Source organism: Rhipicephalus microplus, chromosome X (genome assembly GCF_043290135.1).
Source record: "Rhipicephalus microplus isolate Deutch F79 chromosome X, USDA_Rmic, whole genome shotgun sequence".
Lineage (NCBI taxonomy): Eukaryota > Metazoa > Arthropoda > Arachnida > Ixodida > Ixodidae > Rhipicephalus > Rhipicephalus microplus.
Window position 1 is genome coordinate 348,783,520 of NC_134710.1, and position 25,360 is coordinate 348,808,879.

General features: G+C 42.9%; 1 protein-coding gene across 1 annotated transcript in view; it reads right to left on the reverse strand.

The window, feature by feature from the left end:
* Window positions 1-24,114, reverse strand: part of LOC119161154 (RYamide receptor) — a 425,715-nt gene extending 401,601 nt beyond the window's left edge. The window contains exon 1 of the mRNA XM_037413506.2: window positions 23,523-24,114. Within this exon, the coding sequence (XP_037269403.2) occupies window positions 23,523-24,031 (509 nt within the window). The 5' untranslated portion in view covers window positions 24,032-24,114. The remainder of the gene's footprint in view (window positions 1-23,522) is intronic.
* Window positions 24,115-25,360: the final 1,246 nt, after the last annotated feature.

Genomic DNA, 25,360 nt, shown 5'->3' on the forward strand with positions numbered 1-25,360 from the left:
AAAAAAAGAGACATTGTAAAAGGCCATGCTTGTCACATCGGCCGCTGCAATAAAGCGCAATGCGACTGCCTAGGAGCATGTCTGCGATAATGAAGCAGTTGTCATATTTGCTTACGTCACCAAAAAATTCTCGCAAGTGGATTGACAAGGCACACTTTAGCGTAAAAACAGCGTGGATACAAAAAAATTCTAACAGTAATCCAGACCATCTTTACGAACATTCTCCGGACCGTTCTTGACGAACCTGGAGCCGCGCCGGGATACCTGGGTGCGATGGCTGATCTTGAGTTAATTCGTGGCCATGTAGGGCTGCCTGATGACCGCTGGTATGTTTTTATTTATTTCGGCGCTTCGAGTTTCGTGTGTTTTTCCCTTGTACGCAGTTAATGATATTGACAACTACAGTCGTCTAATAAGCTTGGAGTCGCAGTCACAAAAATTGTATTGGGCGTCAATAGCGTAGAATTATGCATGCAAAGACTTTTGGTTAGATAAAGACGAAGACTATGGACCATCTCCCCGAAAGGAACCCTGCCGGAATGCGAAGCAGTGGCAGTGCGCATGGCATTGACCTGGTTTAAACGGGCGTGGACACAGGTGTTGGAAGAACGGTTTGAAGCGAAACTCGGTGTAACGTTTATTCCATACTGGAGTAAACATTTGTTTACAGTGCACTTTGAGAAGGAAGAGACAGCCAGTTACTGTGTCTTCCTGCTCAAAGTGCACTTCAGCACAGAGAGGACACTGTGATATCTGGAGCAGTTTGAATTGTATAGTGACATTCTGTGCAACTGCAGTTTACCTTCTTAGCAGCGCACTATTCATCAGTTTTTTTTGTGCTTAAATATCCCAAAATTATTAAACGCTGCATTGAAGATACTAAACCAGGATGCTAATTTATAGCACCCTATAGTGGTAGTGGGAAAATCAAATTAAGGTATTTGAAGTTTTTAAATGCATCTTAATCAGAGTGCCACTGTGTCTCAAATTCACTGTCATAGAAAACAGCATCTATGGTCGACAATGTTAACTGTGTTTTCATTCTTTGTAGTGCAAGAAGAAAAGACATTGTCGTGTTGACTTAGTACTTAGTCGATATAATCTTTGAGTATACACCCGATTGCCTAGCACTAATGATTTCATGTCTATATATGCTGTAGAAACAACCTATATGTAGAATATTTGGGTGGAAGAGGATAATCACTACTACTAGTACATCCAACCTTAGTTTCTAGTGCTTGTGTGTTGTGCTGCTATTGACCATCCATCTTTTTCAACAGTGTACTTCTCTGTTTCTATTGTGTCAGTTTACCTCTTGTAATGCAGTGTTTGCTCGAACAGGTTTTTTTTTATAATAGAATTGTACAATATGCAAGTGGCTTATAATCTATGCAGCTTTCCTCATATTACTACCTAAAATGTTTTAAATTATATAAGTAGCTATAGCATGCTTTTACTTATTCTTATTAGGTGTCTGTACCGTTCTTTGGCTATACAGGGGCTACCGGTGTGCTCTAATATTGAAGCTGGCGGTTTTACACTATCTTAGAAGGGGAAGTAAGGAAGCGCTCATAATCATTATTACTATGTTCAGAGAAGCTGTGAAAACTCTATGACAGCGCACAAATTTTTTAAACTATGAGAAGGTAAATGTCATTATGTTCTTTCATTGTGGTTCATGTCTGGTGCACATGAAACATAAGTACTTGGTAGTGGCATATATAAAGGGTGATTTTACACATATGCGCTGAGCAACATTTCAGATGAGGTCAGCAGCATGAAATCATGCAGGACTATGGAACATCACATCACACACATAGCATGCACTCCTTGCCCAGCCGTGATGTGTGAACAGAGAAAAATGAACAGTGAACTCTGCTGACGTGCACACTTCGAAGCCTTGTTGAGGAGAGTTTTTGGGAAATGCAATGGGGTCTGCAAATGTCAATAGAATAATTGTTCACTGAACAGCTTGGGAGCTTAGAATTGTTTTATTGATGTATGTCTTGAAGATCTTTGCGCTATGCAGATTTTTCAGCCCACATGTCGTAACATGGCTTGATATTGTCCAGTGAATGAGCTGAGCTATGTAAATAAACAAATAGTAATATTGCAATCATGCACCATATTGTGAATCACGACCATTTTCCTTAGCACAACATTTTCAGGACTTTCCTTTCAAGTTTCGTATAAAAACGGCTGTTTAGTGGGCAGCAGCAGCAGAAGCTACGCATCAAGCCCTTCCAAGATAAAGCAAGAAAAACTTAGTTCAGACATAACACTGTTGGGAAATTTCTCTTGAAAGGTAGTTTCTTTAATGCTCAAATATTCAAAAGTGAGTCTATGAAAATTGCTGTTTTATAGCAGATCATCTTATCACTTTCCCACCAGTGTGTGTGCGTGTGTATGTATGTATGTATGTATGTATGTATGTATGTATGTATGTATGTATGTATGTATGTATGTATGTATGTATGTATGTATGTATGTATGTATGTATGTACGTACGTATGTACGTATGTATGTATGTACGGTTTCAATGAAAAGTCATTTTTTACAAATTAGAGTAAAAGTTTAATGATTTGGCTGAACTGCCTTCTATTTCTGTTTCTTTTGCGCATTTATATTTTTGGACTTGTTTCCTACAGCATAAAAATTAGTGTGACCTTACACAAAATGTGTGCATTCGAAGAAGTTGTTTCATTTGCCAACGTACAGTCGTGAGCGAGACAGACAGACAGACACAGAACTTTATTGAGGTCCTCAGGAACACTACCTCAAAGAGGTAGAGCAACGACCAGAAATTGGAAAAAATTGAACCAACCAGGAAAGATTATTTTATAACACAGCTTCTCTACTTAATATTGCTTCTATACATTGCATTGAACGATCATGTCGATTCAAACTACGCAATTAATATCATAATAATAAAGATGTCACCCATGGCTGTACCTGTACATATGTGCGCCATTTTTCTGCATATTGTAATACCTGTTGGCAATTACTTTTAGGGGCACAAACCTTGTCAATCTGAATACACGAATTTTTGTCTATGCGCATGTCATCTGTACTGGAACGGTTGTTGAGAAAATAGGAGCTTCAATTTAAAATTTTATGCAGTAACCAAAAGCAGAGTGTTTCTCTGTGACTCAAATCAATTCACTATTATACTGTTCCGCTTCGGAGGATCGGGGCCCTTCTGTCAGAACTCTATAGCCTGCTGTTGTTCATTATAACCATCGACAGCGATATCACGTTGAAGTGCACTGTAAGGCAGGTATCAAGAGAGAAGATCCAAACAAATCACTCTGTTTGTGCCTTCTCTCTCGGTCCATGCCCTTTTCTCTTGCTACATGTTTTGATTATCACCAAACTAGCACAAAAACGTGTCCCGGCAAAGGCATTTATCTTAGCCTGAAGCAATTAGGCCCAGATTTTCTACAAAACATCCTCATGTCTGACCACTGGTCCAATATTCAGACACATGAATAGTAATATACTGGGTATGATAATAGTGTTTAGGCACTATGCACTTTTGCTACAAAAGAGATTGGAGGGGAGAAATAGCCACTCTGAATTCATAAATAATGAGGGAGCCCGCCGCAACGCTTTGAGTCAAAAGGGGAGTGAAAAAAAGAGCACAAAAGCCACCTTTCGAGAAATGAGTACCCACTGCAACGCATAATCTCCGGCGGGGAGACCTGTTAAAAATGTGCTCGGTGACCCTGCAAATCGAACCAAGTTACTTATAGATTGTAGCTGGACGCTGAAACCACTAGTTCACTGCTGCAGTGTATGAGGAGAGAGATGCCACTTTGCAGCAATTACCCTATTGTTAATATACCGTCATTACCTCGAAATATGCCAATTTGCAAAATGTCGGTTGAAACTTGATCAAAAATATATAAAAAGAATTGGAATGCATTCGCATAAGTTGACCAGAAGGTAGGAACCACCAAGTGCGGCTGTATTACCGTGCTCTTTACATCGGCGTATGACAACGCTTATCAACTATACTGAATTCACTGTCACTAGGGTCACTTTCACTAAATTATTAGTAAGTGTGTTTCCGAAATGATCATTTAGCTAAACTTTCGCTAATCATCTCAAAACTATCTTAACTGGCTGTGATGCTCATATATAAGGACAGTTACACTTTATCTCGCCTTCTCTGTGGCTGTCGCTTCTATAGAACATGCACACCACCTTTTTATGGTCTGCAAGCATCCGACACTGCTTTACGGAACATGTTCATGACGCCAGGTGCGCCAGAGGATCGCCTTTATCATCTCCTTGATCACTTCGACTTGAGGCTTTCGCAAAGACGGAAGGAGAGCCACGCTAAAGCTCTCTCTCTCTTTTATTTTTCGTTCGTTTCGCGCGTGCTGTCATTTCACTTGACGCCGAGGCTCATGAACGTTCCTTCTTTTACGTTTGTTCACACAAACACCACAAGACGAAATAACTGCGCCGTGATTTCTGAAAAGCATTAGCACTGAAACACCTCCCGATAAATCTCCGTCGTTTTAGTTGGTCACATGCCGAAGCGTAAGCGTGTCCATTTTATCGCATTCCGGTTTAATCAAAATGCTGCGCTGCATGGATTCTGTGAAACTGCGCTCATGTTACTATTTTAGGACTTCTTTTATATATTTCAGCAGAATTATTCCACAGGCACTAAAGCCACTACTGCGTCTTGTAATATTATTCTTGTAAGGAAGGCAACCTTTTTAAGTCTATATACAAAACACCGTTATGGTCACCGCTATATGATACTCGAATATGCCAAATTAGATGAGTAGCAGCGCAGCTTCTTGAAGTTGTATGTAAATAGGTCGTGGTAATCAGGGAACACATTTGCGGCACGTCTTCCAACATTGCACGCATAAATTTTTGCTTGGTTTCATTGAAGGGGTGCACATAGAGTGTTGCTCGCTTGCATTTGGATAGATACTGCATCAATTATTGCTTAAAGTCATCGAGCAATGACTTCTTTTTAGCTAGGGTCATTGATGAAACGCGACCGCTTGACTTTGCGCGGACATCTGTTTCAGAGAGTAGGTGCTGTAGCAGACGCCCGTGCAACTGGACGCTGAGATACAGCAAATCATTGGCTCTCATCAGATACTCTCAATGCTAGACGTTTCGCGTGCTACCTTGCTATCATCGCCCCACACGTCTTCCTTGTCGTTTAATCGGCTTTCATGTGTCCTCCTTGCCTTCGAAAATGTCTGAGTAAGCTAAATTCGTGTCATTACTATTGAACACCCTGGATATAAGAGATCTCTTTTCTAAGAAATTGCACAGTCAAGAGAAAGCATTCTGAATTCGGTCCGTGATCAGCCAAGACAGCTGGCCAATGGCAATGAGCACCTACCAACTAGAAAGTTTATCTCTTTGCCCCATAAAAGTTTCACAATAATTTGCAAGGAATAAATGATGTTGCACTCCGTACACACTAAACGAAAATACCCTGAAATAACCTCAAAAACTGTGTAAACCACTTGTCATCTATCGCACTACCTTTTTAGGTTTTTTTACCACCTAACAGTCGAATTAAAAAATAACTCTCGTGCAAACTGAGTTTTGGAACGTATATGAAGGGTAGTAATTATTCATCCCACTGATGGTTCCAGCATCTGTGTATAGAGGCAGCGTGTATAGAGAGAGTAATTCTTTACTGCCTTCACATGGTTTTTGAGGTGATTTCTGGGAGTTATTCCCGGAGGTAGAAAAATAAAAGTTGGTGAACGCATTGAGCCAAAGAGTCGCCAAATATATTTAATATCACATGACGGCTGAATTGATGACACATATATTAAGATAAAGACAAACATGCAGACACAAGATAGAGAGAAAGAGAATGAGGATGAAAGAAAGGCAGGGAGGTCAACCATGGCTGAGCCCGGTAGGTTACCTTGCTCTGAGGAGAGGGTAAGCTGAATAAACGTGAAGGAGAGAGAGAGAGAGAGAGATAGAAGGAGAGAAATGTCACTCATGCCGTTAATAAAACAGCTGTTATGTGCTTAACATTGCAGACGGCGAGTCACATCTATGTCTTAAACAATTGAGCACATTCATTGCATTAACTTCTATGCGCGGTTCCATGCACCCAAAATCTTGCTGATGATGAAGTCATAATGGTGTCGCTTGCGTTCTCAAGCAACAGACTTCTGAAGGCTCGCGAGAACTGGAGTGATGGTGTCAAGCAGTTGCAACACGCTTTGAACTGTCGGTGTCTGCATCTTGCTCAGCAGCACACGCATAGCCCTAAGCAGGGTGCTAATCATGCCGATAAGTTGTCCTTCGTCCGTCAAGTTATGAGGTAGCGATGAAGTGTCCCTCACAGTAGAAATCTGATGCCTCTCATCAGGCGCATGTATCTTTGGGAGTTCAGGCCAAGCGTCACCTGCACTGCTGCTAGAGGCATCAATTTTCTTTAAAACGGCTGCATTCTGACTGGGTAATATGGATGAAGCACCAGCTCCACTACTAGCAGAAGTGCCGTTGTTCTTCGAACCGACAGCGCTTGGCCAGAGTGGGGGAGGTGGAGGTGGTTTTGGACGTGCTTCGCGAGGAGACGAGGTTTTGGTGGCTTTGATGCAGCGCCGGCGACGGGACCGTCGTCGCGTAATGGATGCAACTGCCTCTCGGTATGAGATGTCATCTCTGGCCCTTTTCTTCAGTATTGTTAACTCGTTTCGAATGAAAGACAGCTCCTGATCGCAGAATACATCTTCTGTGCGAATTTTGTCGTCACTTCCAACACAAATGAATACGTGTTCGCCATCTGCGAAGTCTTACGTGAACGGTGAGATCTAAGAACTTCCAACAAAAGAGACAGACCACAGTCCGGGTTTTCTTTGTGCTCACCGACAGCCGCTTGTTGGTGTCGTCTGCCTCGTATCGACTCTTGCCTTCGCGCTGCATGTTTAACAATAGTCGGGGCATGGGGCAGACAATTTGGGCTGCACTTCACTCCAGCAGACAACATCTTCAGTGGAACAAAATATATGCGATGCTTCTTTCACCTGCCCCGGCAATGTACCCACACTGGACACTGGCCGGCTAAATGCCGATGACATAGTGGAGCGTTTGGCTTATTGCTTCTCCAGAAATCAATCACGGACGATGACACCAGCTTCATTTTTGTCTTACCGCTGGCAGCTCTTCACGATTCGGTACAAAAGTGAGGTATCCGCGACGTGCAGGTTCGGAGCCTCGCGCTCGGAAGTGCACAATCACTCGGTGAGGTAAGAAACACGTGAGATCCATCAGCTCAACCAGACACATAGATCACGAGCTTCTTACACCGGCTCTCTCTAGGGCCGTCGCACTGCAGCAAAAGCCATTGATTTGCGGAAATATGCAGGACAACTTCTCAGCAGGTTTTATTTTTTTGTTGGAACGAGCCTGTCTTTTTTTTTTTGTTCACAGAATGCTTTCCTCGCTAGTTGTACTCATGCTGCTCTCAGTTCCAGTGAAAATGCGTTGATTCGAGGTCAGTCATGAGACGCGACGATGCCATACCGAACTTTAAAAAAATAATAACATCTGGGGTCCTCGCGTATCTTAACGATTCACTGAGAGCGTCACTCGGGGGTATGGGGCAAAAGCCGCCGAAGTATTCATATAGCTGCAGTTTGCAGTCACGCGGTAAAAAAAAAACAACTCTGAAACGCAGGTTAAAAACCACGGTGTCGGAAACTCCCCAAGAGGTAAAACATGATTTTGACATCGTTTTACCTTTTACTGAAACTTGAGGTAGTAATTTTAAATGGGCCAAATCGTGGTGGTCTAGTAGCTAAGGTACTCGACTGCTGACCCGCAGGTCCCGTAATCGAATCCCGGCTGCGGCGGCTGCATTTCCGATAGAGGCGAAAATGTTGTAGGCCCGTTTGCTCAGATTTGGGGGCACGTTAAAGAACCCCAGGTGGTCGAAATTTCCGGCACCCCCACTACAACGTCTCTCATAATCATATAGAGGTTTGGGGATGTTAAATTTCACTTATCAGTCAATCAATCAATTTAAAGGAGAGAGAGTATTCAAGGGTCAAAAGCCGCGAAAACCCCAAACTCATATAGTTTTTGCTTACAGTGTATCACGATAACGTTCGACAAATAAAGATGAAGGTATTTAATTTGTAGTGTGCCTCTTCTTTTGCGCCAGTGCTGAGGTCATCTGTCTGAGAAATACTTTCAATCTGCAATAATATGTGAAGCCAATACAAAGCTGCTCACTATATATTGATAAGAATGCCCGCCGCGGTGGTCTCGTGGCTAAGGTACTCGGCTGCTGACCCGCAGGTCGCGGGTTTGTATCCCGGTGGCGGCAGCTGCATTTACGATAGAGGCGGAAATGCTGTAGGCCGTTCTGCTCAAATTTGGGCGCACGTTAAAGAACCCCAGGTGGTCAAACATTCCTGAGCTCTCTACTACGGCGTGCCTCGTATTCATATTGTGGTTTTGGGATGTTAAACTCCACATATCAATCAATCAATTCATGAAAATCTGAACACTGCTACCTCTGTCTCATGCGTCATTAGGAAATATTCTGAATTGAACATTTTCTCAAGTGTAGAAACGCCAACCACCATATAGCGTTACAGGTCGCGTTTAACGTCAGGAACACTGTTTCCTCAGAGCATCGTTTGTAATGCACCAACTACAGAAATACCTGAAACCATTGACGCTAACAACTGTCAAATTTTAGCGTAGTTTCTTGGAGTTCGTACTGCGGACGCCGAGTACGACTGCACCTTCACTGCAGGTGGACGACAAGATGGCGAGCATGACATCTAGACAGACGATTGGTTGAGTCTGTGGTCCATTGTTATTACGCTAATCTGTTACTCTGCTCCGTGGACAAAGCCACATACATGCACTATTGCTATAGGTATGAAAAAACAACATTTGAGCTTGCCACCAATAGCGACAAAATCAATCCACCGATCGTCATCATTGCTATGTTTCTGGTTGTCGATTCCACTGTATTACTTATTAGGGTTAAAATGAAGGCAGGGGTAAGGTGGGGTGTTATGCTTTGTGTAATTATATTTCTTACAGTGGAAACAAATCTCAAGGGGTCCCTAAGGCCCTCTAGCCGAAACCCAAAGCTGACTCGAAAATGACAGCCATCCGGTGTAGCTGTTGTGTTATAAAACAATCATCAACATTAGCCACAGATGCAGCACCACCATCATCACTGTCGCTTGGGAGGTCACAAGAGTAGCTGTACACTTTTTTGATGTTGCGGCTGATGATGATGTTGATAAATTATAGATTAGCCTTTCGTATACTAGCTTAGCCATTTTAGACCACCTACTCTGCGAAACTTATATCGCGGTACGCCTAGCGCAAATATGCATTTTGCAACCCAATATTTTTTTCTGTTTATATGACTCCTCACCCGATATGAAGAGTGTACAGAGTCTTTTTTTCCTAAAGAGGCTTCAATCCGTGGCGTGGAGTTTACATTTCTGGTAGAAAACTTGACTGTCACGCGCGATACCTGGGTGCCATTACGTATTTAACGCTGCGTTTTGTTCAATCTTGATCAAACTAACCTAACGCGAGTTTCTGTTCCACGTGCAGTGTTCTCAAGGCCAGTCTCCTGGGGCAATCAATAATACTACACTTAAGGTTGGTGCACACCGGCGACTAGCAGCGGTCGCGCGACCATTCGCGACTGGCGACCAAAAAGCGACTGATGTTCACACCGACAGAGGCTGCATGCGAGCGACCGGAAGTCGCAAAACCGGAGAGTCACGTCCGGATCTCGTTATGAGCGAGAACTCCTGAGACCGGCGCGATCAGCTGATCGCCGCCAGCTGAGTCCGTTCTCGCACAGCGTTCCCAACAGCGTCAAGTTCGATTCAAGCGAAGAACAAGACAATTTCAAGGTGCTGATGCACTGTGCCATGGTGTCAGCGCTGGCATCACAGATGCCTCCAAAGAAAAAAAAAGCTGGTAGTGGATGTGACCATCCTTTCGATCGCGGGAGTTGACCGGCCATGCAAGCCGCCTGCCTTCAGAGCTGCGCTGACACGACGAGGAGTATTTCCGAGAGTCGTACGTATTCAGAAACCATCCTTGAATTTCCCTTGACTTGCCACAGCCTACAATGCAGCACAAATGCGTCTCGAACGTGGAGTCTTAAGTCGTTGCCAAGGCATGAAGTACAAACGCGTTCCAAACACGCTGCGTTGAATGCGCTGACAAGTCAAGTTCAAGACAAAAAAAAGTTTCCGAATACGGGGAAAAGACAGTGCACAATTTATTTTCTCTTTACGTTGACGGTGTTTAGCTTCTTGCGAATGCCACCACGTAAATTCGACACTTTGCTCGAGTTGCTGCGGCCCGCCATCTCCAAGCCAAGTATTCCGTGGTGGCCATGGTGCCACAGACCCAGAGGAACGCACTCGTTTGTATCTGGCGGCAGGAAGCCAGCGCAATGAAAAAAAAAATTGAGCATCGCTGATTGGTTAAGCAGCTTTGCGACTGCAGTCGCGCGACTGAAAAATCGGTCAAGAAGCGACTGGCCAACGCAGTCGCTTTGCGACCGTTTGCGACCGTTCGCGACTGGTTGCGACCAGTCGCAAATGGTCGCGCGACCGCTGCTAGTCGCCGGTGTGCACCAGCCTTAAAAGTAAATAATGACTGAATTTAGATTGATAAACTGTACTCTCAGAACTCTACTGTCAGAATTTTTGCTAACATAAGTTTTTGATTGGTGGAGAAAATTAAGGCTGATTTTTTATTTCGAAATTTTGGGCCCAAATGCTCCCACGTACGTTATGTCACGAATGTGAAAACGTATCTTTAGTATTTTTGCAACATGGGCTCGATGACATTCTTTTAAAACTTATTACGTTAAGTTCATGACACCAAGAGTTGAAGATGTATTTAATTTTTACCGATTAGAAACTGCGGAGGAGCCAGTAGACGTCGTCAAAGTTTATAACGTTACGGTATCTGGTGCGGCAATCTCAAGGTGGCGTCGCCATCGTGATTATCTTTTCGCGCATTTCATCCCTTACCAAACGTCGTCTCGCGGTAAGATTGGTGTTTTCGGGTCTGTGAAATTGTACCTAACTAATATATATATATATATATATATATATATATATATATATATATATATATATATATATATATATATATATATATATATATATATATATTGAAACGGGGTTTATTGGTGTAAACCGCAATTACACAGCAGGGCTATTGATACTGAAAGCAGGCGGCACAGACCGACACCGGAATCACAGCGTTAGAGGCAACAGCTCGCCGCTCGGGTCTTCTGTTTAAGAGATGGCCCAATACGGCGTATTGTTCTTCTTCTTCTTCCTCAAAAAAAAAAATATATATATATATATATATATATATATATAAATATATATATATATATATATATATATATATATATATATATATATATATATATATATATATATATATATATATATATATATATATATATATAAATATGGTGCTAGAGGAAAGCGTGGAGAATTCTCGCCAGTGTCTGCTGTGTTCGGCTTTGACCGCAGTTGAGACTGGAGTGGCATCTTTGAGGTTCTACACGCTTTGCCGTAGCCGCGTGGGGACCATTAAGCAGCACTGCTAGAAAGCAGTTCCTTTCGTTTTTATTATGCGTCATGCTGCCTTGAAATAACCTAATACTTGCGCAGCCGGGAATATAAAAAAAATGCTTGGGAGCACCTGCGGTAACAGGTGGCATCTGCTCACAAAAATGTGACAGCCACTCTCGTTGCGCTTCTCTACGCGACGCTTCTCTACGCTTCTCTACGAGCGAGTACTCTTGATGATTTGCTGGTATTGGTAGTTTTCCACGTTAGATATCTTCAACATACTTGCGCTTCCTGTTGAGGAGAGCAAGTTGGTTTAGCGCAAGTGCTCGTTTTTCTGTCATTTTTTAAGTAACCTTAATCGCTGTGTTTTCGAACGGTTGAGCTTCCCGTCAAATGAACAACACATGGCGGGCTGTTGACTGCGACTTGTGGTAAAAAAAAACGTGAGCAAGCACGCGCTATATAAAGCAGGCATCCAGACACACACGCACACGCACACACGCACATGGGCACACTGCAGAATATGCAGTATACAAAGTATTCTTCATAGATAGATGTCAGAAGGAGGCAGAAAGATGAGAGCGATGAGCTCCAGAGGCTTGAATGAACGCCTCGCATAGGAAGTCTTCACGTCAACGATGTGCGGAAGCTCTACAAAAAGCGGATGACCACCAGATAAATTTCGAAGCGATGACCATCCTTGAAAGCGAGACGAACTGGAGGAGAAGGTTACTACTCGAGTCGTGGCAGATACAGCAGACAGCCCAAATTATCAACCGCTCTCTCGGAGCCCTTCCCCCAAAGTATACACATAGACTGCACTCCACGTAAACGGGAGAGAGAGAGATAGAGAGGGGGGTGATTATCCCGCCCCACGAGTGCTTTGAAGACACCCCTGCTACGTCGTTCTGCAGGAAGGAACCCCCGAGAAAGGAACCAAGTCGGTTCCGAAATGTCGGGTTTCTTCCTAAGTCTTTTCAGGGAGTTTAAATCATATCCCACTTTTCATACCCAGCCAGGCAGACTTCTGTCAAATATTTACATGAAAGGAACTTACAGTAATTCTACAGATACCATAGTTCTCCATAAGGAAACCGAGAAAATCTCAATTAAGGAGGGTGTAAGGCAGCCAGACACAATCTCTCCTGTGCTATTCAGAGCGTGTTTACAGGAGGTTTTCTAAACCCTCGATTGAGAAGAGTTAGGGATAAGAGTTATTGGAGAGTATCTTATAAGCCTGCGATTCTCTGATGACATTGCGTTGATGAGTACCTCAGGGGATGACTTGCAGCTCATGATTGCCGAACTGGAGACAGAAAGCAGAAGAGTACAATTAAAAACTAATATGCACAAAACTAATGTATTGTGTAAATGTATTCGCAGTAAACAGCCCTTTGTGATAGGAGGAGAGACGCTGGAAGTTATAAAAGAATATGTCTACCTAAGATAGGCAGTAACCATGGAGCCGAAACACGAGAGCAAAAAAAAAAACCAGAAAAATTGGAGAGGTGTTGATCACATTTGGCAAGAATTATCAAATCATTAATGGTCATCTGCCACTAACCCTCAAGAGGAAGGTATATTATAGCTGCATCTCGCCAGTACTTACCTACGGAACAGAAACCGGAAGGCTTACAAGAGGGTTAAGCTTTATTTGAGGATGACCCAGTGAGCGAAGGAAAGGAAAATGATAGGTGTAGCTTTAAAAGACAAGAAGAGAGCAGAGTGGGTCAGCGAACAAACCAGGGTTCAGGATATCATAGTTGTAATCAAGAAGAAGAAAATAACGTGGGCTGGGCACGTAGCTCGTAGGCAGGATAACCACTTGTCATTGTCGGTAAATGACTAGCTTTCGAGAGAATGAAAACGCCGAAGGGGAGACAGAACGTTAGGTGGGCCGATGATATTAAAGAGTTTGCACGTATAGCGTGGCAGCAGAATGCACAAGACTGGGTTGATTGGTAGATTATTGGAGAAGCCTTTGCCCTGCAGTGGGCATAGTCAGGCTGATGATGATGATGAAAGACTTGCGCACTCCGCCGACATGAGTATTTACTCCTAGGTTATTTTCTCCCTCCAGTTTAATAAATTTTTAAGTTTATTAAAATGCACTCTTTAAACAAAAATGCGTCCTACACTGTAGTATTTATTAGAACCACGCAGAGTCTGATAAAATAATCACATGGAGCTTTTTCGGGAGCTGTGTAAGTGATGCGTAAACGTATAGAGTTTATTATAGGAAGCCCTATGATTACGGACTTACACGAAATGCTGCTGTCGGATGGTTATCGAATTAGGCACGGCGTGTTTCCTCATCATCTTTCGTGTGTTTCTCAGTGTCAAGAACCGCGCCATGAAAAGCGCTTCGTGCGACTACCAAAAGACAATTTTTTCATCAAATTTCCCCAAAGACGGAGTTTTTCTGGTGCATGCAATACGCCATGAGAACTTCACATATTGTAAAAGAAAGTTTTAATTCCCCGATCACGTATTATTTCGAAAAGTATTTATAGGAAGCGTCCTACTCTTACAATTGTTTTAATCATGTAACGCGTTCAAATTCCTCAGGTGTACGGTTAAGAATTAATTTAACATGACCCGACGTTGCGAATTCAATTATATAATGAATGCACTTACATTTCAGTAGGTAGCATTCATTGTTAACGCCATCAAGTTCAGCTAAGAAACTAAAACGGTATAATAAAGCTGTTTAGGAAATAATTGAGTAGAACATGAGGTTACATATTTCTAATAAACATCCACGAAATGTTTTTCCGGTGGGCCGCACAAGGGTGTTACGTTAAAACATGTAGCATTCAGTCACGCTTATAGTTTTATTCTTACAAGGTTCGAGGCCACAACAATGCATGTCGGCAGCTCTTGGGAGAACCAGATGGTGTTGGCATTTTATTGTGCATGTAAATGCCCCACAGGAACATAGTGGTTGCTTATGTTACTTTATTGGTTTATGCGACCAAGAGCACTGATCGCTTCCTCTAGCCCTACCTGCTGACAGCCCTAGCTGTCAGCAGGTAGGGAGCGCTCTAGCCCTACCTGCTGACACACTCAAAGCATTCGTTCTTACCACTTTTGAACCTCTGAAGCTTGCTAAACACGACGTAACTGTCCAACCCATGTCTAACACCCGTTAATAATAAGATTTCATGTCCGAGCTTCCATCACGGCTTTTCCATTAGCACAGATGGGTAATAGTGGTGATTAAAATGTTGCAACTGTTTTCGGGTGCCGCTACGCTACAATTTCACGTTTTGAAGGACAAAAAATTTGCACATCAGTTGCACAATCTTCCTGATTTCACCAACTAAAGGAAGCGGCGTCAACAATTTGTTGAATTGAGTTTTATTTGTATTGACCTTCTGCACGAGTGAGTGTGTACTTGTCTTCGGACAGGGATGGCCTTCGTTGAAAACCCATCATCACAAGAAAATTTATTTCGCCTTATATATATTTATACATATATTATACATAACCATTCACTGTTCCCCTTTAAGAGCGGAAGCGAAGGTTCGTCGCAGCGCTTCTCTTTTCCATCACGTGATTTTATAGGGCTGGCTTTGGGCCCCCCTCTCACTCTCCCCATGTGCTCACGCCACGATTTCTCTTGCTTGATATAGGGATGAATAGACAGTTTCCTTGCTGAATCAGCATTCAAGTGCTTGGTCATTTAAGAAAAATAATTAGTATTTTTCAAACGGGCCCTCATACACTTTTTGAGCAGGGTCAGAAAGCACTGCCGATCGGCAGTAGAGGCTCCCGACAACACGTGAGCCAAATATTTTAGCGCAGCACGCAGCATGGAATTCGCAATAAATTATCAAATTCAGCCGAAAATTTAGTTTTCTTCTCTGAAAAACTCACGGAAGACGCCCAAAAATCACTCGCAAGAAGCCCATCTATCAGCCATTGGTTGATTTGAACACGGCGCGCTCGGTCGTTACAGAGATCACCGCGGGAGGCTATGACTAGTTCACGCGCCCGTGTACGATCGTAACGAAAAGCTGCGCATTCGAAGAAAAAAAAACAGAAAAGGTGCTCAAGGTCACGAGGTCTCTGTGACGTTTTTTCTTTGTCCTTGTCATCTCTACCTGTTTATCTTCCAGCGCTTTCGCTAGGATGAGAGAAGAAGGATTGAAATTGCAGCATGTGAAAAATATTTGTAACTACACTCGCACTGGGTGGAATTTAAAAAGTTTTGTGGCGTTGAATTCATGAGGCAATGAGCTCTTTCCGTAAATTCACGCTATGGTTGCTTCAAAATGTGTTTTAGGGCCCCTTTAAGCTTCACCTATAAGTGTTGTATGCGATAGCAATATCCTGTCCCTAGTTTGTACTTCATACATTCAGTGCATGAAAACTTTTCGAACTTGCTATGCACCCACTAGGTGGCCTTAAGGGAATAGGCGAAGTAACGCTTGTGGCTTCTGTAGTGAGTGACTCACTTTAAATCATCAAGACCTTATGATAATCATATGTTTCGATGCCAAATGGCAATGTACCGTTTTACCAAGCGTTATTACTGCCATATTTCATGTTGTATTGAGAAGCATGTATAAAGAACGCATGTGTTTGTAAAGCAGGCTACTTTCACCGCATTTCAAAGTAAAGAAAGTTGTTTTCACTTTTCAAGGAAGCGGAAGCGCGGCTATGTGCTACAACATTCGCTTGCCAAGCAAACAACCCAAGTTCGATGACCACTAGGTCCCAGAAGTTTTCTAATTAGTTTATTTTTATAATTCTCGATTTTCTGGTCACGCACAAGATAATTTTTCGCTCACAACCAACGACACCAACGCTGGAAATTCTGAGAAACAAGCTCTTTAACCCTATAGCAATAATATAATCATCGTCATTCATACTAGCCACACAATTGCCATTGTAGACATTTAGACAGAAGATTTCAAAAACGTTCTTGAGAAATAATTGATTGATATGTGGGGTTTAACGTCCCAAAACCACTATATGATTATGAGAGACGCCGTAGTGGAGGGCTCTGGAAATTTAGACCACCTGGGGTTCTTTAACGTGCACCCGAATCTGAGCACACGGGCCTACAACATTTCCGCCTCCATCGGAAATGCAGCCGCCGCAGCCGGGATTTGAACCCGCGCCCTGCGGGTCAGCAGCCGAGTACCTTAGCCACTAGACCACCGCGGCGGGGCGTTTCTTGAGAAATGTGCCGGCAATAAAGAACACTGAAATAGATTACATGAGAATGAAGACACCTGAACAACAGATGTTAAATAAAGCGAAAAAAAAAATTTTTTTTGCTTTAATAATCTTGTTGCCCCCCCCCCCACACACCCCAAAACATGCACACCGTCTCTAAGGAGGTGAGATTACAGCTCCAGACCTGTGCACTTCCTGTAACAAGAAGTTCTTGCTTGGCGAACTGTTGGGAATGTGAAAGAAATTCCGCGTGACAGGCGCACACGCTCGCAGGACAAAGCAGCATCCCAGAAACGAAAACACGCATGCAATAGAGGGAAAGAGAGAGCGCGAGAGGACAAACGTAAGCGGCCGGGTGTAAAAACGAAGAACTGCAATGAAAACTTGATTGATTGATTGATATGTGGGGTTTGACGTCCCAAAACCACCATATGATTATGAGAGACGGCGTAGTGGAGGGCTCCGGAATGCAATGGAAACTTAGCAACAAAGACTGTGTTAGTGCACTTTTACGGTCCTGAGAGTTTCTTTATGCAAGTTTGCACTTTTTTAAATGCTTTCTTAGCGAACTTCGGCGACTTTGAGCGTATCTTTCTATCTATCTATCAATCTATATAGCCGCTTACGTTTGGGTGCTCTCGTGGTCACCCCCTTAACTTGGCGTGAACCAAAATTAGCATGGGATGGTAATATGGTTTGAAGAATATAACGTGCTGTTCAAGACATCAATATTGTCACAATCCCATCGCATACGTCATCAAACCCTTCCCGCCCGATAGTGGCACATAACCCATAACCATGGACGGGTATGTGCCGTTGGTTTGCGTGTATGTGCCACAGGTGATTGACACTTGGCATCTACCCAGGAACGACGAGAGCACACATGGGCGATTTTAAAGCGCGATTGTTAAGACATACATGACATCGGGTGCGTTGACGCGACGAACGCAAAGAATAAATGTCAGGGTCCCAGCTGGAATAGAAGCCAAGCATTCTGAGTGGCAATGAAGCATTTTACCACAGAGATACGCCAGTTCTCAGAACTACTTTTCAAATAGACGCTAATCTTTGTGAAACGTCAATAGTGGTTGCAGTGCTGCCTACCCACTTTTATAGGCATTACATATGTACTCCTTTAATACAGCCGTGACGTCCGGTTAACGTCATTTGTGGTTAGTTGCCATGCGCTGAAGCTGCTTTGTGTAGCATTGTCAAGGGCCAGCACCCTCGCGAGCATCAGCGCTTCATATCAGCTTCTGGTGTTGCCAATACGCATGTTCCAGTTGGCATCGTTGCGCAAGGGCAAACAACTGGTTATATAAACATCTCAACTCTTCAACATATATCTGTGCGTGCAACATTTGTATATATAACTAGCGTCAGTTATTGGCGTGTCGCTCAATAAAAAAATTGCAACATGGTCACCTTCCCTCCACATGCTTCGCATAACGTCGATTCCCAGGTACGTGGGATCTGCCGAATTTTTTGTTGTCACAACGCTCTCACCCAAAACGTTTGTAGAGAAGCGCGTTGCAAAGGTCCTTTGAAGTTACGGGTTTAACCGTAAGCTCGGACCTAACACGCTAGTGCACAGGGCGTCTACCGAGGACCTCGTCTCCATTTATTTCCTGCAAAAGAAGCAGCTCTGTGAGCCATGCGTGGCTCTTACTGACATTTCGGCTAAGTGCTGTTCGCGCAACACACTTAGTTCACTGCTTACTCCTCGGCGTAGAGAGTGGTGCAATTGAAAGGCGAAGCCGAGGTTCAATTAGACATGTGCGACACGTTGGCCGAAATTTGCTTTGTGGTCGCACTTGGAAATAAATGGCAATCGTTCATGAACGGGGCACCAAATATGGCTAGCTGCCATTCACGTTTACAAAAGCATAAAAGCGTAGCAAACCTAGCACAGTGGCAGGCTCGTCAGTGCACGCAGATGCGCCCTGAAACATTACAAGCTCGTTTTGGTGGAAAGGGTTTGCTGGGCGTCCATTGAGCAGCCATACAGCCCTAAGACTTAATGTTGTTTGAAAAGCAATATAATAAATGTCTTTAGAAACAAGCCCCATACGTCAAAAACCACCCTCTGTTTCAGAATAGTCGTATTGCATTAAATTTGCTAACAATCATAGGAGATAAAAATAGCTGGAAAGCGGTTAGAAATAGCCTGTGTCAAGTGACTCATGATTGAAGCATGGACGACGTGTACTGTTATTTCTGCATCTGGAGGCTGCGGAAATTGGCGTAATGTTTCTTCAAAATGCAGCTTGAAATCAATGAGATAGTTTTTTTGAATCAATACGGCGCACAAAAAAAAAAACTACACGACAACGAAAGAGGGAAACACACACACTTGTTGAGTGGCAATTGCGCTTTCTGAGACTTGGCTTTTTTGGCGCACCGTTCAAATTCAAGACGAACAAATACCAACTAACCCAAATGCAGAGATACTTTAGCAAATAGAGTTTCATTCTTCTAATGCATTTTTTTTCATTATGAAAGTTGTATGTTTTGTTGTTATTGTTGATCTTCACTTCTCTTCATCCCCTTATTACAAGTTTCAACTAAAACTATAAATATATGCCCATATGATTTCATGTACTTCGCATGCCTCTGCTTAACAAAGGAGCCATTTGATCCCTTCACCTTCTTTTCTTCTTATCATGCCTTGTGTGTATCAGTTCTCAGAATTAGACAATCTCGTGCTGTCTCTGTTTTCTTCATTTGCGTGGTTATGGTTTTGTCAATAACTTCACCATTGAATTGACACATACACAGACTATCTCAACATTAATTCTGCCAGTGTATCACTTGATTTCATCGCATGTACCTTGACAAAGGAAAGAAGCATTACGGCTGGCGAATTCCTCGCATACCTATTGCAGAGCATCACTCTGTTTTAATCATTTTGTATTATTTCTAACATACAAATTGGTGGACGCTAAATATTCGCCTTTAGGGCTTGAACGTGATAGTAATATCTTATGCCTAGGGCGTACTTCAACCACTTAGGTGCATACTTTTTATAGGGCGATGTTACTAGAGAAGTTCGCATTGAGGAATACTACAATGTAATTGAGGAAGTTCAAAGTGACTTGTATCAGGGAAGCTATCGCATTTGGCTGCATTCTGCGTAATTTCATCCTACTAGATTTTTCAAAAAAAAAAAAACGAGATGATGACTTTTCACCCAAGACTAACGATGCCGATGCCGACGCCGGAATTTCTGCGCAACTAGTTCTTTTACACTATCATGCTAAAAAGAAAAAAAAACAGTGGGTGGGGATGGTGTTTTAGGGCGTCTTTCTTTAAGAAAACAACATTATTGTCTATGTCACGCGCGTTAAATGGCGTTATCACCGCACGCCCGGTAATTAAGGGCGTGAATGGCGCGCAGTCTATAAGCTTAACATGGCACTAATGATGGGAAAGTAGCGAGAACAGTTTTGAGAAAGCAAATGTAAATAATCTTTCTTCTTCTATTGTGTTTAAACGGATTAACATAACAGTGAAGTAAGTGCCTTTTCGTGCGGGACAGAAAGCCATACAAAGCAAACTTGAGGCTCCCTTTTTAACCCATACTACGAAGGTACTGTACACCATTCTTTCACTGTCATCTTTGTCAACAACTTGCGAAAGTTTGGTGATTCTGCATACTGACGCCCGCATGCTATGGAGAGGGGGGGGGGGGCATAATCTCGTACTTGAACACTGCAGAGCAGAAAATGGAGATAAGGGGAGAACCACTCATACACAGTGCAACACATGTCAGTTTCACACAAGGGTGTATGCAGCATTTTCTTTTTTTGGGGGGGGGGAGGGCACTTCCTTTATATGGTCATTGTTCGCTCTGTATGCCATGGCGAAATAAATATTTGGGGGAGGGGGGATGTGCCTGCTGTGCCATCCCATGGCTACACCACCAGTTCAAGGTACACATGGTACTTGTGATTTTTTTTCCTTGTCTGCTGTTTGGCCATGGCTTTCTACAATGATGCAGTGCTTTCGTCGTTGTCATCTTGTATACTCCTGTATACATGCCATGCTCATTGTGGGTGAAAACGAACGTGAGTTGACCGTTCACGATTCTAGCGTACTCCCGCGTTTCATGAAAATAAAGAATATTGATATGAACACATGGAAGAAGATAAAAACACAAAAAGCTAAATACGTTTTGAAAACTAGCGATTTCAAAACAAATGAACGAACTTCGTCTGGCGTTGAAGCCCACTAATGTAACATTTAGGCCATGAATAGTCTTCGCGTCAGGTAATACTTGTTCCCAATATGATATGAACACCCACAACACACACTTGGTACCGTAAAACGCTATAATAAAGCAGTATCCCAACAGAGAACCACGCAATGACTCCTTTATATTTTATGAGTGCCTTCGGGTCAACAACTGCTTATTAAACTCCATTGGTTATGGCAGGCTTGACTTGCCTAATTTCACTGCGATCCTGATGAGTGATCTTCCCGTCGCATAGAAATACTCAAAACGTGAGAGTGCGTCGTTTGGCCATAAAAACCGTGAACGTAGTGTTGATGTAATTTACAGAGCGTTCGTAAAAATATCGCGCACGCAAGCCAACTTGTTCGTACTGTTGGCCCACTTTCGTCATGCTACATAGTGTCAGTCTAATACGCTCGATAACGTGTGACAGGAGGGTGCTCAATCAAAATTCAGCATTATGCTTAGTCCTTATGACTAAGCATAATGCTGAAAATCCCCTGATGAAGGGAGGACCCCTTCCGAAACTGTTGGGAAATAAATATATTTATCCTTGTTGACAACGCTCCCGTTGTGCCATATTTCATACCTTCACGAAGACTAACTGGCCCATTGAATTATTACTCCCACTGTATATATATATATATATATATATATATATATATATATATATATATATATATATATATATATATATATATATATATATATATATATATATATATATATATATATATATATATATATATATATATATATATATATATATATATATATATATATATATATTCGTACAAACGATTGTTTATTTTGCTTCATCACTCTTGTTAAGCTGTGTTTAACGGCGCCAAGGAAAAAAGCACAGCTCGCCCAACGTGCTATTGTGCGCCTTATTGGTTAATTACTGTCGGGCAGTTCAGATTACAAGGAAAAGAAATGGATATTTCAAGTAATGTGTCACGTCCAGCCATATAGTGCTTTTAGAAAAAGCGACGGTGATTTTAATTTTGAAGGAATTATCACAAATAAATAAAACAAAGTAACGCTCCAAAAGGGTGCTGCGGCGAACCCCATATACAAGCTTGACATGCACGGTTATAGTGTACAGTATTCATAATATAACTTAGAGCCGTGTGGAAAAATATATTTGGATATTAGCATGTCGAGGTACTGCTGTACTGCTTGATACCTCCCGCAATAACCAATCTAATAAATGATATTACACTCTTCTAATGTTTTTCGCTCTAACGAAGTTACGACAGAAGTGTTTGCAGACGCGTAAATGTTCTTGCTTTTCTACAACAGAATTCCAAGAGTAGCAAAAATCCAGTAAGAATATTCTTTACTGCATTTTCACTTTCCTTTCAAAAAATACGTCCAAAGATAGCTTTAGGTAAAGAAAGGGAGAAAGATAGTTTGATATGCTATTGCCACAAGTAATTTAAACGCATGTCATGAAAAATTTATCTTGAGCTCTGGCAATAACTGAATCTGTCATTGTTTAAACTTCTGTCGAATGTGCAGGTACCTAACATGTGCTCCATTGTATATCAGCTTACCCAAACCTATTGAGACAAACTTGAATTATTCATTAATATTTTTGGCAAGACGAGTAATCTCTTGTCATACGGCGCATGCACCAAACACCTCATTAAGTTCTTTTATTACTAAATAGTATCTAATGCCAAGGACTTAGAGTAATATACCTAGCCTTATGAAACAAAATGTGTTAATTTTACTAAGTACCTATTTGCGAAAACCATTAGGCGTTACACCGGTGGAAATCGCTGTAAAAAATATTAAGTCATAATGGGCATTGTTACTAAACCAAATTGCGTGCGAAATTTTCGAGTAGTCCAGCGAAAATGATAAGCATGTTGACCTGTGTAAAAACACGCAATGACATTAGCTGCATGGAATCCTAAAGTGACCAAAACTGCTTAATGGAATGAACATTTTCATCCCTACAAAGCAAAAAAGTCTCATAATTATTTAACGTAAGAAAATTCTGCTTTGAGCCAGACGAAAAAAAAACTATCGTTTGCAGTACTTCTCCAGGCGCAATTTTTAGTTGATTGATTTCTCGTTCCAGCCGCATGGTAGAAGTAACCGTTTTCCGGTGATCTATCATTTTTTGTTCCTACGATCGTACGTGGACGGTAAACTAAAGTTCCGAAAGTTTAACCAAAAATGCACATCGCATGCGTTGTTAGAAATCCCTCAGAGGAAGCTGGAAGATTGAAGTCAGATAGCTAACTAAGACGGTGAAAGCAATGCCCAGAGACGATAACGAAAAAACGCAAATTTCAACACCAATAGTGCATGAAGGGCGAACAGTGATGATTCAGTTCAATGATAGAATTCTACGTGTAAAACACACTGGTGTACGTTCAGCTGTAACGGAGATTGAGAAGTGTCCGAACTTCTCGACGGAAGATAGCTCACTTCCGGCAAAAGTGAGCGTATACATTACTTGCGCGTAATAATTACACAGAAGTACTCACCGGTCAACCCCGATGGCGGTGAGCGTGTAGACGGACACAATGACCGAGACGTGCTGCATGAAGAGCACGACGGGGCAGAAGAAGGGCTCGAAGATCCAGCGACCCAGCATGAAGTCGGTGTAGGTGAACGGAATGGAAAACACGGCCATGGCGATGTCCGACAGTGCCAGGTTCACCAGGAACAGTCTGAGTTCGCGCGACGATCGACGGCCCAGCAGGAGAACCACGATCACCATCACGTTGCCGCCCAGCGCCAACAGCGCGGTCAAGCTGTAAAGCGCGATCAGGAACGCCTGCAGCTCGAAGCCCAGGGCGTTCATGGGGGGATAATCGTCAGCCGTAAGATTCGCCCGCAACACGGCCAGTGTCGCATTTTCCTGAAACGGCGCCCAGGACCCTGTGGGAACCGTGGGCTCCGTGCCTACGTGACCCATAGCCACCGAAACGTTGACGCTAGTGGTTGGAACTTCTGAAACCAGGAGCAGCGGCATCGTCGGAAAGTCCATCATCAGGGCCCTTCGTAAATTTGAAACTGAAGGATATTTTCCCTTTTTTGGGACTTCCCTCAAACTTCCTTCAATAAAGAGTGCTTCAACAAGCCTCCTTCATAAAGAGCTTCAGATTGAGGCGTGCTACCAGCAGCAGTACTTTAACAGATAGATATCGTCACAGTCACTTGATAAATGATGCCGTGTGCAACACAACATGCAACTCTATCAAGAGTTTCCAGTAACTGAGCACGACGTTGGTAGCAGCGTCTCTAAATACTGTTGAATACTTTAGTTCGACAATCTTTCTGTCGTCGGTAACCACTGTTCTGATGCCACTGAGGAAAGTGTTAGGGAGGTCAGGTGACGTGTTTGTGAAGTCAGTTATAGGTTGCCGCTTTGAATCAGAACTACTGTACTTACGGGCAGTTTGATGAAAAGTCCTCTATGCGTTCAGCCACACTTCGGCGCACGATTGACAGCAAAGTTTGTGCAACGAGTAGTCCACACACATACATAAAAAAAATACACCTTGTGGTAATTGTTGAATAATTAAAAAACGTACTTGAGAAAAAAAAGAAACTATTGGAAGTATTGGAGTCTTCTGGTTTTTGCTGACACCCCCCCTCCCCAAAAAAAGGAATAGAGTTATGTGGTCAAACTGAACTTGTCTCGTACCACGAGGAAGTATAGTAGAGAATCGCGTTGAACTGCTCGCAATAACTTCTCGCTTATCTGTTTAACAGAGTAGCTAAAAGAACACTGCGAATATGAAGCAGAGCTTTTCCCGAACAGTCTGTGAAATTCGACGCAACAGGTATAACGAGTCCAGAGTTTAGCTCTACAAAGTGGCAGAAAAAAAATAATTTTTCATGAAGTCCGTGCACTTGGCGATACGCTGAATGTACCGACGGAAAATACGCCAAACGCTCGAAGAACAGAACCGAGTGCCGCAGCGCACAAACGTTGCAAGACGGTGGTGTTGCCTCTCGCAGACGTACGGATGAAGCCGACGGGAACGGACCGCGCCTTTGGCGGGACGCACAGCGGGCTGCAACCGCGCTCGGGAGACGGCGTTTCGCTACGAGTCCGGGAGAGGCCTTTCCCTGCTGTTTTGTTCGCCCCTGTCCTTCTCTCCCGCAGCACTCACTCTTTACGAGGGCGCCAGCGCACGGCGTTTGCCAGGGGGCGCGACTGTCGGCGGTAGCCACACCATGCTCCCGAGTTGTCTCCCCGTTCGCAAAAATATGAACCGCGCCCGCCGCCACCTCGTTCACTCGATCATTCATTCATTCACCGGTTTATTCGCTGACCTATATGTTCGATTAAGTGAATCCCGCCACCATGCTT